The following is a 17,850-nucleotide window of genomic DNA, read 5'->3' as shown; positions in this document are numbered from 1 at the left end:
CATGAAAAAATAATCATTATGATAAAAGATACAAAACTATGCCTATACATGGAAAAAGAGACAAGAAGGAATCTTAATGGTGCTATCTCTGTAGAATTATGCAGTATTTTTTAGTTTTATACTTCTCTATGTTTTCTAAGTTTACTGCAAGAAGTATGACTAATTTTATAATCAGAAAATAACTTAGAAAATGTCTCTGGTACTTTCCTCTATTTCCTCCATTTAAGCCTGGGCACGTAGATTAAATATAGCATTCTGTATGAGATAACACACATCTTCCAGGGACTGGGGGGAAAAAGTTCTTTATGTGCTCAGAAAAACAATGTGCTTATCAAGCTATATATTTTAAAGGCTTTTATGTTATGTAATTCCACATTCACCAACATGCTCAATGGGAACATTTTAATTGGAGACATAAATTGAATGCTTGTATAAATTAAGTTTTTAAATCATCAAAAATAGAATGAGAAAAGTTCACTGTAGAAACTCGTTGTCATTATTTCTGTTACCTAGCTCATTTTGCCATTAAAAATCCATAAACTGGCCCATGATGACGATCACCATAAAAATTAGGAAGCTTGCAATCTTGAAGTATTTGTACACTCTTATTCCTCCCACTTTACCTTAATTATTTTGTATATTCAGGTGAGAAGCACAGTACCTAGCATACAGTAGACCCCTGATAAATGTTTTCAGTGAATTGAATTTCAATCCCCTTCAATTAGATACTTTTCTAGCGAATCTTAAGACTCTCTGGTATTCTTGGATATTTAAAGCAACTTAAGCATTTCCAGAGCAATACAGTAAAAAAGGTTTCTATGTGGAATATGAAAATTAATAAAACATTAAATTGATTACAATTCAGTAGAAAGGTTAAATATATAAACAGATGACTATAGCAAAACACAGAAAGTAGTATGATAGATGAAGTGCAAAGGGAGCAGAGATTATTTTGGTTTTGATGTGGGCTGTGGTGGGAAGAAGAAAATAAGGAATTCGAAATACTTCAAAGATAAGGAGGCATTTGTGTTGGGTTTTGAAAGATAGGTAAGTTTTGACCAGCAAAGGAAAGAAAAGGGTACATAAGCAAAAGCAGAAGTACAAGCAAAGGAATGATGAAATGAAAGGATAAGAACATTTAGGGACCAACTGGAAAGAAGAGGTACAGAAAGCTACAAAAGTAGGATTATGAGTCTTGTATACCACGCTGGGAAATGCAGTCTAAAATTTAAAAGTAATGGGTTTTGAGCATATGTAATGAGAACTGTGTTCCAGTGGCAACGTGGAAGAAGTATTGGAGGGAAGTAATGACTGGAGGCAGGGAGACCAATTAGGAGGTTAAGCATTTGTTCCCACGAGAAGAAATAGGAACTGAAAGCAGAGTAATAACAGTTTCAGGGAAGAAGGGGACTTAAGTGAGAAGATTCAAAGTGACAGAATCAACTGGATGTGGTAGTTAGTTATTGGAGGGGGAGTAGGGGGGGTCTAGTTTTGAATTCAAGGAAAAAGGGGTGTTAGATGAATAAATTAACAAAATAATAGAAATGAAACAAAAGAGAGGCAAAAGAAGCAAAAGACTGCTTGGGAGGGGGTTTCGAAGTAGTGGTCAACAGTGTAAAACACGGTACTGCAGAGATATCAAAAAGGATGTATCTAGAAACGAATTTAGGAATTAGGAATGGTACTTTACTTTGGTAAATCATCACCACCTAGTCTCTTCTTATTCTCCCCGAACTTCTCACACTACTAAAAAAAAAGGATTCTTTTCAAAGGCGGGGAAAAAAACAAAAAACAAAAACTAAATGTCAAGTCTTTGAGCAGAGATCGGGTGGTGATAAATCAGTGTAAAATACTATCCAGAAGTCCTTTGTGAATGGAAAGATTGATTGGAGATTGAAGGAGAGGCAGTTATTTGAGAAAAGAATGATAAACACAGGTGGGTCAAAAGATCATTTTCTTGTAAGAAATTCAGTCTACTCACCCTATTCCTAAAGAGTTAAATTTAGGATTTCAGGTAATGTGGACTTTGAAGTACTCTAGGCTATTAATTTTCAAATTGTGTACAACAACCATAAGATTCAATTTTCATTTTCTAAAATACATTTAACTATAATAAAAAATATATATACTAGCTTCCTATATGCCAGGCACTTTCTTAACCATTTTATCTGGATTATCTCATTTAATCCCAGCAAATTTATGAGGCAGTCTTATTATGCCCATTTTAAATAGGAGAAAACTGAGACTTAAAGAAGTAAAATAACAGGTCTAAAATTTTAAAAATAGTAAGTGACAGAGCCTAACCTCTTAATATGCTCTACTGTCTTTCAATAATGTACAGAAGCATCTGTTTTCTATATCAGACTGTAGCCCACTGAAGACCAAACAATCATTAGCTTAACTGGTTGGTTCATTCACTTTCTTACAGCCCCCACAAATAATCCTTCTCCTGCCTTCTCTTTGAATAATTTTCAAGATCTTGTACATGTGTCATGGATTATGAAGGTTGTAGCTCCACAGGGTCTTTCAATAAATTCATGCCTGCACATGTTGACTCAAGGAAAATTGTACAAGCAAAGTACCTACACTACTTAAACCAATGGGCTGCGCTCAATTAAACAGTATCTAAGGTTCAGTCCCATCTATGTGATGAAAGTAGAACAGTTAGCTGCACAATAACAAAAATGTGTACCTTGACTCATTGTGACAATTCTACTTTTATTTATTTTTATTTTTTTATTGGGGAATATTGGGGGAAAGTGTGTTTACCCAGGGCCCATCAGCTCCAAGTCATTGTCCTTCAATTTAGTTGTAGAGGGCGCAGCTCATTTCCAAGTCCAGTCGCAGTTTTCATTCTTAGTTGCAGGGGGCACAGCTCATCATCCCATGTGGGAATTGAACCGGCAACCTTGTTGTTGAGAGCTCACGATCTAACCAACTGGTAGCTCAATGGCAGCTCGTTGTCTTCAATCTAGCTGTGGAGGGTGCAGCTCACTGGCCCATGTGGGAATCGAACCAGTGCCCTGTTGTTCAGAGCTTGCACTCTAACCAACTGAGCCATCCGGCTGCCCCAGTGACAATTCTACTTTTAGATGATGTTAGTGCTTACTCTAAGTTTTGGCTGCTTCTTACCTGATTTTCATAGTTAAGACATATGAACAGTGGTTAAACTTTGAAACCAAAATGGTCTCTTAATTTTCTTCCAGGTTTCTGGATCAATTTGATTGAAAAATACCCACAGATTGCAAGATAAGCTGTTAATAAACACCTATCATTTGCTATTATTTATCTGTGTGAATAAGAATTTTCTGAGTACTCTGCAACAAAAATAATACTATACAGAAACAAATTGCATGGGTTGATACAAGGTTACAATTTTTTGTGAAATGTTGGTATACATAAAAATAGCCTCATTTCTTTAATTGATCACTCTTATACAGTGGAGTTTCTCTCTGATAAAAGTTTTAAAGAAACTGTTCCAAATCAGTTCTAAATCAGAATTAAATCACTTAGTTCTGTTGACTTGCAACAAATCAGTCTTCATGGTCACCAGACTGTAACAGGTGACAGTGTGGATGCTCAGCACAAACTCGAACTAATGACAAACAATTCAAGCACAGGCCCCTGTGAGAGTGAGTGAAGAGAGATTCTCTAAAGAAAGAAGACAGCACTGGCTTTTCCACATTTGGTGGCCCTTGTGTAATTCATAGGAATAAATATAGAGTTAATCAACACTTAAACCTTAGTCTTATCTCTCTACCACTAAGGTCCAAGATTAAGTCATTTTTGACCAGAGATTTCAGTGATCCCTAGGATTTCTCTCAGCGATGAGTAAAGCAAACAATACAGCACTTTGCAAGCAAATATTCAACAACATACGTGAATGAAATGCAAAGTGATTTTTCTCTCGTGTTGAAAAGTAGTTTCTCCAGGAGTTCAAGGGAGAAATAACTAGGTAGCTTTTTAAGCCAGATAGTCTAATGGTACACTTTGCTATAGTCAGCATATCAGATAAGATATATTTTTAAAGTATCAAAATATCTTTCTGAATGTAATTTAAAGTGATCAATATTTAGGGCTTTATTTCTAAATACTATACAGAAGCAAAATAGCCATGATTAGATTCCCAGTGCATTCATGTCTTCAAACTGATGGTTGCATAATCATATATTTGTATGTTAATCTTCTGCATCTTGTTAGCATCAACCTACTATCATAAGTAACTTTAACTGAATATTTATTATCTGCTAGGTAGCTTACATATGTTATCCTTCATAATCACAGCAATGTAATTAAAACTCAAAATGGATCAAAGACCTAAACATAAGACCTGAAACAACAAATTGCATAGAAGAAAGCATAGGTACTAAACTTATGGACCTAGGGTTCAGACAGGAGTTTATGAATTTGACCTCAAAGACAAGGGAAGTAAAAGCAAAAATAAAGGAATGTTAGTGTATCAAACTAAACAGCTACTGCACAGCAAAAGAAACCATCAACAAAACAAAGGGGCAACCAACTGAATGGGAGAAGATATTTGCAAACAACACTTCCCATAAGGGACTAATATCCAAATTATACAAAGAACTCATACAACTCAAAAACAACAAAACAAACAATCCAATTAAAAAAATGGGCAGAGGACCTGAACAGACACTTCTCCCCAGAAGACATACAAATAGCCAACAGAAATATGAAAAAATGCTCAACTTCACTAGCTTTCAGGGAAATGAAAATCAAAACCATAATGAGATATCACCTCACACCAGTTAGAATGGCTATCATCAACAAGACAAATAATAAGTGTTGGAGAGGCTGTGGAGCAAAAGGAACCCTCATACACTGTTGGTGGGAATGCAGATTGTTGCAGCTGCTATGGAAGGCAGTGTGGAGGATCCTCAAAAAATTACGAATAGAATTACCATATGACCCAGCAATCCCTCTCCTGGGTATCTACCCAAAAAACCTGAAAACATTTATCCATAAAGACATATGTGCTCCAATGTTCATTGCAGCTTTATTTACAGTGGCCAAGACATGGAAACAACCAAGCTGTCCTTCGATACATGATTGGATAAAGAAGATGTGGTACATACACACAATGGAATACTATTCGGCGGTAAGAAAAGATGAAATAGAACCATTTGTGACAACATGGATGGATCTTGAGATTATAATGCTAAGCGAAATCAGTCAGACAGAAACAGTAAAAAAACATACGACTTCACTCATATGTGGTATATAAAACTGAAAGCAACAAAGGAACAAGACAAACAAACAAAGAAACAAAAACTCATAGACACATATAACAGTTCAGTGATTACCAGAGCTTAAGGGGGTAGAGGGGATGATAGAAAAGGGTAAAGGGGGTCAAATATATGGTGATGGAAGGAAAACTGACTGGGTGGTGAACACACTTGAAACCTATATAATTTTACTAACCAATGTCACTCCAATAAAATAATAATCACAGCAATGTAAATATTATCTCTACCATCAATAAAACAAAAAGGGATCCTAATGAATGGGAGAAGATATTTGCCAATGATATATCTGATAAGGGGTTAATATCCAAAATTTATAAAAAACTCAACTCAACTCCAAAAAAAAAACAAAAAACCAAGAAAACCAACCCAATTAAAAACTGGGCAGAGGACATGAAGAGACATTTTTCTAAAGAGGACATACAGAAGGCAAACAGACATATGGAAAAATGCTCAACCTCACTAATCATTAGAGAAGTGCAAATAAAAACCACAATGAGATACCACCTCACCCCAGTCAAAATGGCTATCACCAATAAATCAACAAACAAGTGCTGGCGAGGATGTGGAGAAAAGGGAACACTTGTGCACTATTGGTGGGATTACAGATTGGTGCAGCCACTATGGAAAACAATATGGAGATATCTCAAAAATTTGAAAATGGAATTGCCTTATGACCCAGCAATTCCACTCCTAGGTATCTATCCGGAGAAATCCAAGACTCTAATTCAAAAAAGTGTATGCATCCCTATGTTTATTGCAGCACTGTATACAACAGCCAAGATATAGAAACAACCAAAATGCCCATCGGTAGACGACTGGATTAAGAAACTGTGGTACATTTATACAATGGAGTATTACGCAGCCATAAAGAAGAATGGAATCTTACTATTTGCAACAATATGGATGGACCTAGAGAACATTATGTCAAGTGAAATAAGTCAGACAGAGAAAGACAAATACCATATGATCTCACTTATTGTGGAATCTAAAGAAAATAATTAAATGAATGAACTAATCAGAAACAGTCTCAGAAACATAGATGAAAAACTGAGGGTTGCTAGATGGGAAGGGGGGATAGGAATAAGGGGGAAGGTGAGGGGATTAGAAAGCACAGTCAGTAACCACAAGACTGCCACAGGGATACGAAAGTCAATTTGGGAAATGTAATCAATAATGTTGTAAAGATTCTGTAGGGTATCCGATGGACACTTGTCTCATTAGGGAGAGAGACCACCTCAGGGATGATGTAGATGCCTGATCACTGCACTGTACACCTGAAGCTGAACAATAATGAATGCCAACTACAATTTTATATATATATATATGAATTTTATATATATATATATATATATTCATATATATATATATGAAGTGGAGTACAGCATTAGGAATGGAGACAGTGGAAATGTAATGGCTGTGTGCGATGTCAGAGGGGTAGTGGATGGTGGAGGGGATTATCACTGTGTGAGGGATATAAATTATAAATCTTTAACTACTACATTGTTTTGTACACCTGAAACTAATAAAAAATGTTTAAAAAGTAAAATAAATAAATATTATCTCTATCTTACAGATGGGGAAACTGAGAGTCAGTAAATTAAATAATCTGACCAAGGACACAAAGCTATTGTTGTGTGGTAAATCCAGAATTTAATTCACATTCATGACTACAGTGCCTGTGCTTTTCCTAGCATACCGTACTGTCTCAATAAAGTATAAGTTGTATATAGAGTGATAAGTAAGTACATATAGTAGGAGCTCAACAAAAAATAATTTTATTGTCCCCTAAAACTGTCAGATAAATATTAAGCTGATATTCTTAACAGAAGTAAGATGAAAGCAGTCTAAATAGAAACTCTCTAATTAAAGATTTCTCAATTCCAAATCGTTCATGCAAAGGAATCTCTTTTGGAGGAGACAAAGTCAAACCCTTGCATTTAGGTAGCCAATTGAAACGTAAGGACGTTTAAACTTATCAAGTCCTTAGTCTTCATTTTTATTAGTCTTTAAAAATAAATTTCATTCTAATCAATGAATTATCAACCAAGAGAGATACAGTTTCTCATTTATATACATTTAAATACAGTTGCTCATTTAATTAACATAATATCGAAGAATCACAGCATTTTAGAACGGGAAGTGATATTAGAGTTCATCCAGTTTACTTTTGTCTCTGCATACTCTGCCAACTTGGCCTCCACCTCCTACCTCTATACTATCACTTGACTAGCGAGTAACTACCTTGTTTCCCTGGGTCTTATATTAATTTTTGCTCCAAAAGACACATTAGAGCTGATTGTCCGGCTAGGTCTTATTTTCAGGGAAACACAGTAGTACAAGGTCACAAAGCTGGTAGAGGCAAAGAAGAAACTAAAATCTCCTAAGCAGTGTTCTTGCCATTATGCCACCCAGCCACTCAAAGCAAGTGTTCTCTAGGCAGGGCTACACACACTGTTTTAAGAAAGAAAGAAGAAAAAAACTCCCTCTAAGTACTTACTTAAATAAGCAGATTCATCTCTTCAGTGACTATCAGCTAACCTTTACTGAGAAGGATGATGTATTGAACTCTTTACAGGCATTATTTCATATCATCCTCAAGTCAAACCTGTGGGAGTAGTTCTTAGTTCTTTCCCATTTGATTGATGAGGGAACAGACTCAAAGACTTCAAATAAGTTGCCCAAGGTCACAGGACTAGTAGGCAATGGAGCCAGAATTTATCCAAGGCCTGACTTGAGGCCCAGCTCTCAACAACTATGATACACTGCTTTTATGTGTCTCTTCCTTTTTCTCCCAAAATGTTTTTTTTTTTGTTGTTTTTTTTGTTTTTGTCCCTTGGGGCTTAGGATCACTATACATATAGTACAGATACCTAATCACAGTTAGGGTTTCTGGAAGGGTAACTGCAAAAGAAAAACTGAAACCCACCTCCTCTCCACAAATGTTAAGACCCACTTGGACTACTTTTCCAAAGTCTAGGCCTTTGCTATCCTCCTGCATAAACCTCTTCTTTTTTCAGTAACATTAATCACCTCTTTTGTCACTCAATAACCCTAAATCAGATTTTGTTCAAAGGCAAAGGAAAGCACTGCTACCAACAATCATTTGGGACCCGAGATCCCTGGGCAGAGATGAGCCCAAGAGCTAAGCAAAGTTTCTACCAAAACTGCAATGAGGTTAACAGGGCACAGTAACACAATCTTGTACCTGATACTAGAAAACATGGAGAAAAACAAGGAGAGCAGAGGGAAAAATCTGTTGCAGGCCTGAGGTTGTTAAACAGGAAAAGAGTGAGGAAGGGATTTCCAGGCTGTCTTCTCCGCAGTCATTTCAAAGCCAATGCCCACCACCAATTAATCCAACACAAGGCACCCTTTCGAAATACCAGGACAAGGCAAAGCAAAGAGCCCCACCAGTCCGTCTCGAGTTGCCAGCCTCCGCAGCACTCCGTTTGTCTTACCCTTTTCCACCACTGAGGCAAATTCGAAAGGATTTTCCGCCCAGCCCCCCACCCCCGCCACCCACGCAGGGTGAATCTAGGGGAGGAGAGAACCCTACCTCACTTGGTGGGGACAGAAAGGGCACTCGTTTTCTTTCGGAGCAAGGAGGTAGAGGAGGAGAACACTGCAGAAAATAGAAAAAACTGGCCTTGGCAGGGGCTTGAAGGAGCGCAATTTAGTAGCTGCACTCACCCGGGTGAGACATGGGGATGACCTCATTGCGGGTCCCCGGGAAGTTAAAGATGACGGCTCCAGACGCCCCTCTCTCGTAGGCCAGATGGATCTTGTCTGCGAAGGTGCAGCCCCCTCCGCGCTGGATGAGGGCCAACCAAGAGACTTGCACGGTGTTCCCCCAGTACCCTGGGACCGTGGGCACAGTGAAATTCGTGTTCGGGTTACAGGCGTTGAGCGCCCCCGGCCCGTCGGGCGGTACCAGGACCCCAGCCACAGGCTCGAGCGGGGAATCCTGGCCGTACACGCCCTCCTCGCTCAGCTCCCACACGGTGCGGTTCACTCCGGTTTGCGGAACCCGCCAGGACACGTTGAGGTACGCTGTCCACACGGCTTCGGCTCCCCGGGAGCCCGGGGCTTGCGGACTCAGAGCCAGCAGGAAGCACCACGCCAGCAATCGGGAAAAGCGGCAGCCACAGCGGCAGGAGACCCAGGCCCCGGGCGGTGGCCCCATGGCGCGCGCGCTCGGCGGTTCCCTAGGGCCCCAGGCACGAGCTCTCCTAGCTCTCGGCAGGACCCTGGCCTTAACCAGGTGCGCGCCAGGTGGGGAGGGGTGCGGGGAAAGACTGACGCACGCTGCGAGCTAGGTTCGCGCCCAGAGGCACGTAGAGTCGGTAAAGACACTGCTGCAGATGCAGCTCTTCTCTGCTCCAGTCCTCTACGCTGCTGCTGCGGCCGCTTCGGGCGCTGGGGATTTAGCATGAAGCTCCGCCCAGCCGACTGGGGGTAGAGGTGGCTGGGAGGGAGGAAAGGACACTGCGGGATCCGCCTCTTAAAAGGGTAACAGGAGAGACAGGCATTAGAGTAGGATGTAAGGCTGTGTGGCCAGGTGTGTCGCGTGGTTTTAGGAAAGGTGGACAGGTGAAGAACTATAGAATCTGCGAACATGAAAAAAAAAAAAAAAAAAAAAAAAGCTCTCTGGTAGCATTCGAGTCCGTTTTGAATTGCAAGAATACATTTTTCATCCTAACATTTGCCTAAAGGGCGTTTCAGGCTTAAGGTGCCAGAATGTGAAACTTCTTATAAAAAGCACAGATCAGAAGGGTCTGAGTTGTAGTCAAGAGAATTTTGGTAGGTGCGTGGTGCTGGGGGCAAGCCCTTTACTGAGGTTCGGGGTGGGGGAGGGGGCAGGAAACGCGCGTAACCTTTTTTTTAACCTTCCTACTTTTCTGCCCCAAAGAAACCTCTTACCTGTGTATTTCCTTCTTACTCTTAGCCCATGCTTAATATATACTGCATCAGAGGCCCCTTATAAAAATAATTTTAGTCCTCAAAAAAGAATCCGTTTTCACACACCTCAAGACTAAGCCTCTTTTTATCTTACACAAACCAGGTTTATCCAAATGGAGATGTCTGTGCCATTCATGGCCTTAACTACATAATCTTTCTCCATTTCCCGGTAAATAAAAGGAGCCCGACTCCCCATGGCGATTCACTCAGGGCACTATTGCATTATGATTTCTCTTTACTATAAATGTAAAATTGTATGCACCCTGTCAGTTACTGCATTCAGTAGGTGCTCAGTAACTATGCATTAGATTAAATTGATAATACACCTCGTGTCTGACAGTTATGGATAACTTTTGACGTTGGGGAAATTCTCTGTGCCTCAGTTTCCTCATCAGCTGTAAAATAATAATAGCACCTACCTCTTAGTGTTGTTCAGATGATTAAATGAATTCATACACGTAAAGCACTTAAAACAAGTAGAATGTGAAAATTATATCTGTTAAATACTATTATTAAACAGGTTCAGGGACCCAATACTTTTTAAATAATCTTAAAGTTATTACATTGAGGTAATAATCAGAGAAAATTATGTTCAGAATGTTTAGCTTTAGCCACTTTTTCAGTTCAAAGAAATATAATTTACTTTATCCAGCCCAACATTTGTTAAATTACTGATCAATCACTCCCCCCTGTTCCTGGTCCAACATTTACTTAATAAATATTATTTCCAAAGATTAAACATGGGACAATTCTGCACTTGATACTTTTATAGCTTGAGAGAAACCTAGTGGAAAATTAACACCATAATCAAAGCATGGCATTCCCAACTACTGATGATGTTAATCTCTAAAAAAAATTACCTAGGGGAAAAGAGAAGGGTAGGATCAGCCACCTCTATGAAATGGCACAATTCCAGAAATTGTCTGAATTTGTTAGTGAAGAGCTCTCAAAATTCAGTCACTATTATCTGCATTACAATCAACTATGTATATTGTGCTTTGAAGAAACAATGTGTTCAAAACAAAAGATATCTTTTATAAGGTACCTACAAAATGAAGTTTGGAGAGACATTCACTAACATTCATTCTTTTCTTAAATATTTATTGCACATCCACTACACGTCAGCCATGGGCTAAGCCTTGGGGTAAAAAAAAAAATCAAATAAAACATGAACTCTGCTCTCAAAAAGCTCATAAATGAGCTTTGACGATCAAACAAGCAAACTGACGATTGCAGTATAGAGTGCTATATGTATATAGTGTCGGTGGTCTGAGAGAAGTATGCATAGGGCAATAATGGGTAATAGAGAAGAGGAACCTAACCCAGATTGGGAAGTAAGGAAAAGCTTCCCAGAGGAGGTTATACCTGTGCTGAGTTTGAGAGGGTTAGCCTGTCTAGGTAAAGAACAATACAAGGAAAGGCATGAAACTGAAAATGGTGGGTAACAACAAGTACAGGCTTTACAAGGCTCTATAAACACAAAATGGTTGGACGGAACCCAGAGTACAAGAGATAAAGTTAGAAGTCCACAGATTTAGTTCTTGAGAGTCCTTTAGGTAAAGCTGGGGAGTTTGAACTTTATCCAAAAGCAATGAGTAATATAATCAGGGTTTAAACAGGGAGTAATATATAATCACATTTGAATTTTAGAGATCATTATATCTTCTCTGTGGATAATAGATGGGGAGGGACAAGAGTAGAAACAGGGCGCACAGATAGGAGGTTGTTGGCAGTGATCCAGGTGAGAGATGAAGGTAGGCTGGACTAGGCAGGTAGTGGGGATGAAGATAAGTATACAGATTGGGAATGTATTTTGGAGGTAGAATCAACAGGACTTGTTTGGAGGATGAAAGAGAGAAAAGTGTTAGGGATTGCTCGGAGGTTTTTGGCTTGGAAGAGTGGATAACGATCAGGAGGAGGGTTTTCAACATATAGAGCTGGTAGGAGGGAGAGATGACTTCAGTTTAGATATTTTGATTTTGAGGGACCTATGACATAACTAGGTAGAACTCTCAGGGAGTTGGATTTTCTGATTACTGAACACCTACTAAGTGCAAGAAACCGGAGAGACGCGGGTATACAGAAACAAAAGAAACAGTCCCTGCCTTCAATGAGTTCACAGTTTAGTAGAAAATTCAGAGAGGTAAACAGATGATAAGGGTACGGAGTAATAAATGTTATGACTGAGGAAAGCATAAGATGCTATGGCAACATAGGTGTGGCTGAGTCTTTAAGAACAAACAAGAGTTAATCAAACAAAGAGAGTAAGAATATTCAGGCATAAGCAGTAGTATATTACATGAGAACACCAGGGAATATCCAGGGAACTAACATGTAGTAGTTAGGTATGGCTGAGATGTAAGTCGCGAAGGGGGAGCCAAGGGAAGTAACACTGGTCAAGTAGGTTGTGCCAGAACATGAAGAGTTTAGAAAACTATGTTAAAGAGTGTAGACTAGATACACATGCACACATATGCACACATAATACACATACATAAAGTAAATATGGCAAAATAATAATTGTTGAATCCAGGTCATGGGTATGTAGGTGATCATTGTACTATTTTTCAACTTTTCTTAAACTTTAAAGTGTATTTAAACACTTTAAAAAAGAAAGTGTATTTTAAACTTTCTGTAATGATGAGTTTAAAATTGTGACTTTATATTAAAGTCTGTGGAACAAATGAATATGATCAGACCTAGGCTTAAAGAGATCTCTGGATTGTATGAGGGCAAGACAGGACACAGCGACTAGTGAGGAGGCTAGCATCTCCAGCACTATTCTGCAGGTCTAGTCCAACTGTGGAGATGGAAGTATCAGACTATCATAACTTGATAACATGAACCATTAAAATCATCCTATGAACTCCCCTTGCTACAAGTTCATCCTCACCAAGCAACCTTCTTATTATCATTTAGCTCCTCATGTAAATATGCCTACAGAGAGATAATGCACTGATGGGCAAACACTAGTATCTGGTCTAGTTATGCTTCTCATTATAAATTAATCAGTTGGCATTCTGGCTTATATATTGGTCTCTTGTGAATTTGGTTAAGTGTGAGCCAATCCCCAGGAGCCCACTTTTTTGTTATACTACCAATCAAATTTCAAAGCTTACAAAGATAAGAACCAGACTGTAGATCATGACTGTATCAAAGTCCTTCCACGCTATGGACACTTGTCTGGGTAACTCTCTAGCTTTCCCCAGCCATATCCCTCTGTCTCACTGTTATTTCTTTTCAAACTGCAACAGAGCCTGGCTGCTAGGAATGAGGTCAGCATCGTCAGAGAGCTCCTGAGAAGTGAAGAATCTCGGGTCCCACCCCAGTCCTCCTGAATCAGAATCTACATTTTTCCCCCCATTCTTCCGCCTCCTCCCCCACTCCGGTTCAAGCCGTTGTTTCTCAGCCTAGTTGTGTAGGACACAGCTCCCTGGCCCATGCTGGTGTTATGAGCCTTGTGCTCCCCCCCCGCTGAGGTAGTCAGTTGTCGGTCATCGGTGGGCCGCTCATAGCTCACGGCAGCTCTCGCCAGTTGCTGGCCACTCACACTGGGTACCGGCCGCTCCTGGCAACACACAGTAGCCCACGGCAGTACACAGCAGCCCGTGGCAGCCCATGGCAGCTCACGCGACCTTTGACTGCTCACAGCAGCCCAGCTCTTGGGAGAGCCATTGTTCACAATCTTAGCTGTGGAAGGCGCATCTCACTGGCCCATGTGGGAATCGAACTGGCAACCTCAGTGTTAGGAGCACGTGCTCCAACCACCTGAGCCACCGGGCTGGCCCAGAATCTGCGTTTTAACAAGATTCCCAGGTGATTCATACATACACGTAAGTTTGAGAAGCCCTGGCGTAGACTAGAGTATTCCTGATGGGTAGCCAGCATCTACCCTCAGCAAGAATACTCCCAGTGTTAGAGCTTACTACCTCACAAAGCACCATATCCTGAGTAGTACTACACATTTTTTGTTGGAAAGTTCATATAAATGTAGTTTGACTTTGCGGTAGTCCTTTCTCCACCCAACTCTTCCAAGTTCAGCTGCATCGCCACCAAACCAAGGCCTTCGGTCTGAGCAGTTTCCCTATACCAGACCTTACCTTATTCCTGACCCTCAAACCAAATTTACTAGTCCTAGATGTATTCCCCCAGGACCCTGTTTTTAAGGTTAACAACTGCCACTATTCATTGAGCATCTACTGTGTGCTTTACATGCATTATCTCATTTAACTCTCACAACCATCCATTATTATTCCCATGTTCAGAAAAGGAAACTGGCTCAGAGAGAATTAGCAACTTGCCTACAATCATATAGCTAGCAACTGAATCAAATTAGGATTCCAATGCATTTCTGACTATAAGTATTAATAGCTGATAATGACTAAGTAGCTTCCTTAGGGAGAGTGGCATTTGCATTTTAACATTGCCTTGCACCAAACAAAGAAAGTTCAAGTGAAATGTTTTCTTGTGTGCATTTCAGGCACTGGGACCAGTGAGGGAGATATATTTGGGCCAGGAGCCTTTTTGAACTCCTCAAATCCTACCACAAAGACTAGTCCTGCCAAATATTTGTATCAGCAATACTGAACAGAAAGCTGTCCTGAGCGGTGCACTATCTAATGATGAACTGATAAACAGAGCAGCATCCTGTAGAAACAGCAGGGGCACCATTGCAACCGATTAAGTTTCCAATTACACTTAGTTTCTGCAGAGGTGCAGAGATGGACGGACGATAGTGAAAAATCACATCTGGCTTCTTACCATCAAATAAATGACAAAGCACCATCTGGGACAACTAGTGTCCTGCATCTAAGTGATGCTGTGGCTACACAGCTTGACAGTATAAATGTAGAGAATGTGTGGAGAAGGGATGGCAGTAAATTTCCAGCCCTGACAGCTGCTCTATGGAGAGCAAGAAGAAAACGATGGGGGTGTGGAGACAGCGAGCAGCCAAAGAAAACAAAACAAAAAGCCTAAGTGTGATATTGCAGCATACTTTCAAATAATACAACATCACTGGTAAATGCAGGTAAAACTCAGTCAGCTCAAGTGGGTATATAACCATTAGAAAACATAATTTTTTAAAACGAAGCATTCATACACTCAAAGAAAAGAGAATTTCAGACAGGGGCTTCACAACAGTAGATGTATCTGAAACTGATAGCAGTCTTTTCACACCCATAACATTAATGGCTACCATTGAGAGCTTACTATGGGCCACATACTTTATACCTATGACATAAGTATTATATGCTACATCTTACAGAAGAAGAAACTGAGACTTAGGTTAAGTAACTTATTGAGGTCACCCAAGGTAACCGAATGACAAAATTGGAATTTGTGTCTTAGTACAAAACTACACTCTTCCCATTGGAGCACTTTCCACTCTATACATTACTATCTTCAAAAGTAGACGTAGGACGGAAACATATTTATTGAGAACCCACTATGTGCCAGATACTTCACATGCGTTAATTATATCATTTGATTTTTTATAACAGGTAATTCAATTTTACTATACAGTAATTCCCATTTTTCAGATGAGGAAAATGAGGTTCAGGAAGGTGAATTATTTTGCCAGAGGTAACACAGCTAGTAAGTGGCAGAGGTGGAATTCACATGGGAGTGTGTTTGACTCCAAATTCTATGCCATTTTCACTCTGCTGTACTACCTTTCCACATACATAGTGAGGGTATTATTACAAGGTGGAAAGAATGAGTGTTTTTCAGCCACATCCAGTAACACGTTTTAGCACACTAAGAACCCCCTCACCAGAGGGCCCTGATTTCCTGCTGAGGAGCCCCAGAGACCCTAGATAACAGAGATTATGAGAGCACATTTAGTAAAGTGCGTCATCATCATTCATAAATGTCTACATCTTCAGTTGTACACAGTAGCTCACATGAGTGTGTGGAGAAGAGTGCCTGAAACTGTGCAGAAAGGGTGTTTTATGTCCACCGATGGAAACTGGTACAGAAAGGACTTGTGTTAGTGGAGGACAATGCAGAAAATTTAAGCTAAATTGTGTTGACTTGATTGCTTCTGGGGCATCAGATTAGCTATTTTGGGTTTGGGGAGATGATTGAGGGGATCCAAGATTGCTAAAGAGGGATAAGAGTGGGGGAGGGCCCAAGGCATGGGGGCAGGAATGGCTTCAGGGAAAACTTGGGCAGGGAAGGTGCTGGAGGGAATGATGGACATGAGTGGTTTTTACCCTGGACTGTGGTGTCAGGACAATCTATTTGGGAGACTCATCTGGTCTCATGCAGTCTGCTTTCCTTCCTTTTCAGGTTTCTGGTAAGATGAAGACTTCAAAGAATTACATTTGTGGGTACAAGAGATTTATGTATATGTTATTTAAAAAAACCCCAATTACTTGGGGAAACTGGGAGAGAAAAAATGTTTTTAATAAATTGTGCCCTATAGATATGACCACATATTTCATGTTTACTTCCAATTCATTCATACTATTCATTAGACTAGATCCACAGAACTCCCCCATTCCATTCTGTTATTTTTAACTTTGCTGGTTATGTGACACCGAGGAAGTTTCTCTTTCGTCTTTCTCCACTACAAAAAAAAGGGGGGAAAATAACAACAAAAAATTGCATATATATATTTGAACCACTTAATGTTCCTTCAGATTAAAGCCTAACAAATCAAATAGTATATGTAAAATAAATATCTATGATCCTGCCACTGCCTGTGACAAATGACAGAAGAGCTGTAGAAGAGAGTTGCCTTGGCAGGCATGGATAGGATCATTTTACTAAGTTAGGGAGGAGTTAAGTGCTTAGAAATGCACGTGGACAGTAAGTGTTTTTTAACCTACAGACAGAATGGGAGTGTTTCTTAATGGGGATCGAATTTGATTCCTAGCAAAGCTGGGGCTTCTGAAAAGCAATTTAAGAATAAATATACTTAGATAGTAGTACATAATCACAATCACCTACTGAGGCCAAGCCTTGCCCTTTAGAAGCTAAAGTCTGCCTGAGTGTGGGCAAAGGCAGCCTTTGTATTCCAAGGGGCAAAGTCACAAATCCACAGCTGTCAACTATATGCATTAGGATTAGCTGCAGCTGGTCAGGGCTCAAAATTGATCAATAACTCGGAGTAAACAAGTATCTGGCAATAAGTGACAAGGTGCTAGCACATAGTTGAGACAACTGAAATTGTTTGGCTTACCACTTGCGATTCACACAGTAATTAAGTTCTGTCACAACAGAATTAGGTAAGTGTTATGGTTTTGTTGGTTGCAGGAAATAGGCAAGGGACAAGCAGGGTATTTTCAAGAAAAGGACATTTTATGGCTACAAAAATTACTTTAGTTTGACTTCATCACAAATCATGCAGTAACGTATAGGAAATTTAATGAGGAAAAATACTAATGGGAACATCAAAAGGAAAAACATGCCCAGATCCATTAACCCACAGCACACTGTGGAATCCATAAAATCACTTCTCCCTCAGCTGATAATCTTCCAATTAGTGTGCATTAAGTACACTTTTTTCTTAAGCTGTCTCCATGGAACTTTGGGTGCAGATAGCATCAGTATTCTTCATGTTCTTCATAGAAAACTAGTTCAGAAGCAGAAGTCAGTGACTACTTAATATTCTGGAAGT

General features: G+C 39.8%; 1 protein-coding gene across 2 annotated transcripts in view; it reads right to left on the bottom strand.

The window, feature by feature from the left end:
* The window catches only part of RNF128 (ring finger protein 128), a 128,323-nt gene that overhangs the window by 78,124 nt on the left and 32,349 nt on the right, over positions 1-17,850 (bottom strand). Inside the window, exon 1 of one of the 2 annotated variants that reach the window (XM_074323512.2) lies at positions 8,958-9,691. The exons of the other annotated variant lie outside the window; for it this stretch is intronic. Coding sequence (XP_074179613.1) covers positions 8,958-9,450 — 493 coding nt within the window. The 5' untranslated portion in view covers positions 9,451-9,691. Of the gene's footprint in view, positions 1-8,957; positions 9,692-17,850 lie in introns of those variants that run through there. 2 annotated transcript variants of the gene reach the window in all.

Source organism: Rhinolophus sinicus, chromosome 18, assembly GCF_057876585.1.
Source record: "Rhinolophus sinicus isolate RSI-liver-muscle chromosome 18, RSI-T2T, whole genome shotgun sequence".
In the NCBI taxonomy this organism is placed as follows: domain Eukaryota; kingdom Metazoa; phylum Chordata; class Mammalia; order Chiroptera; family Rhinolophidae; genus Rhinolophus; species Rhinolophus sinicus.
The sequence above is the reverse complement of the archived record's forward strand: the minus strand, read 5'-3'. Positions and strand labels throughout refer to the sequence as shown.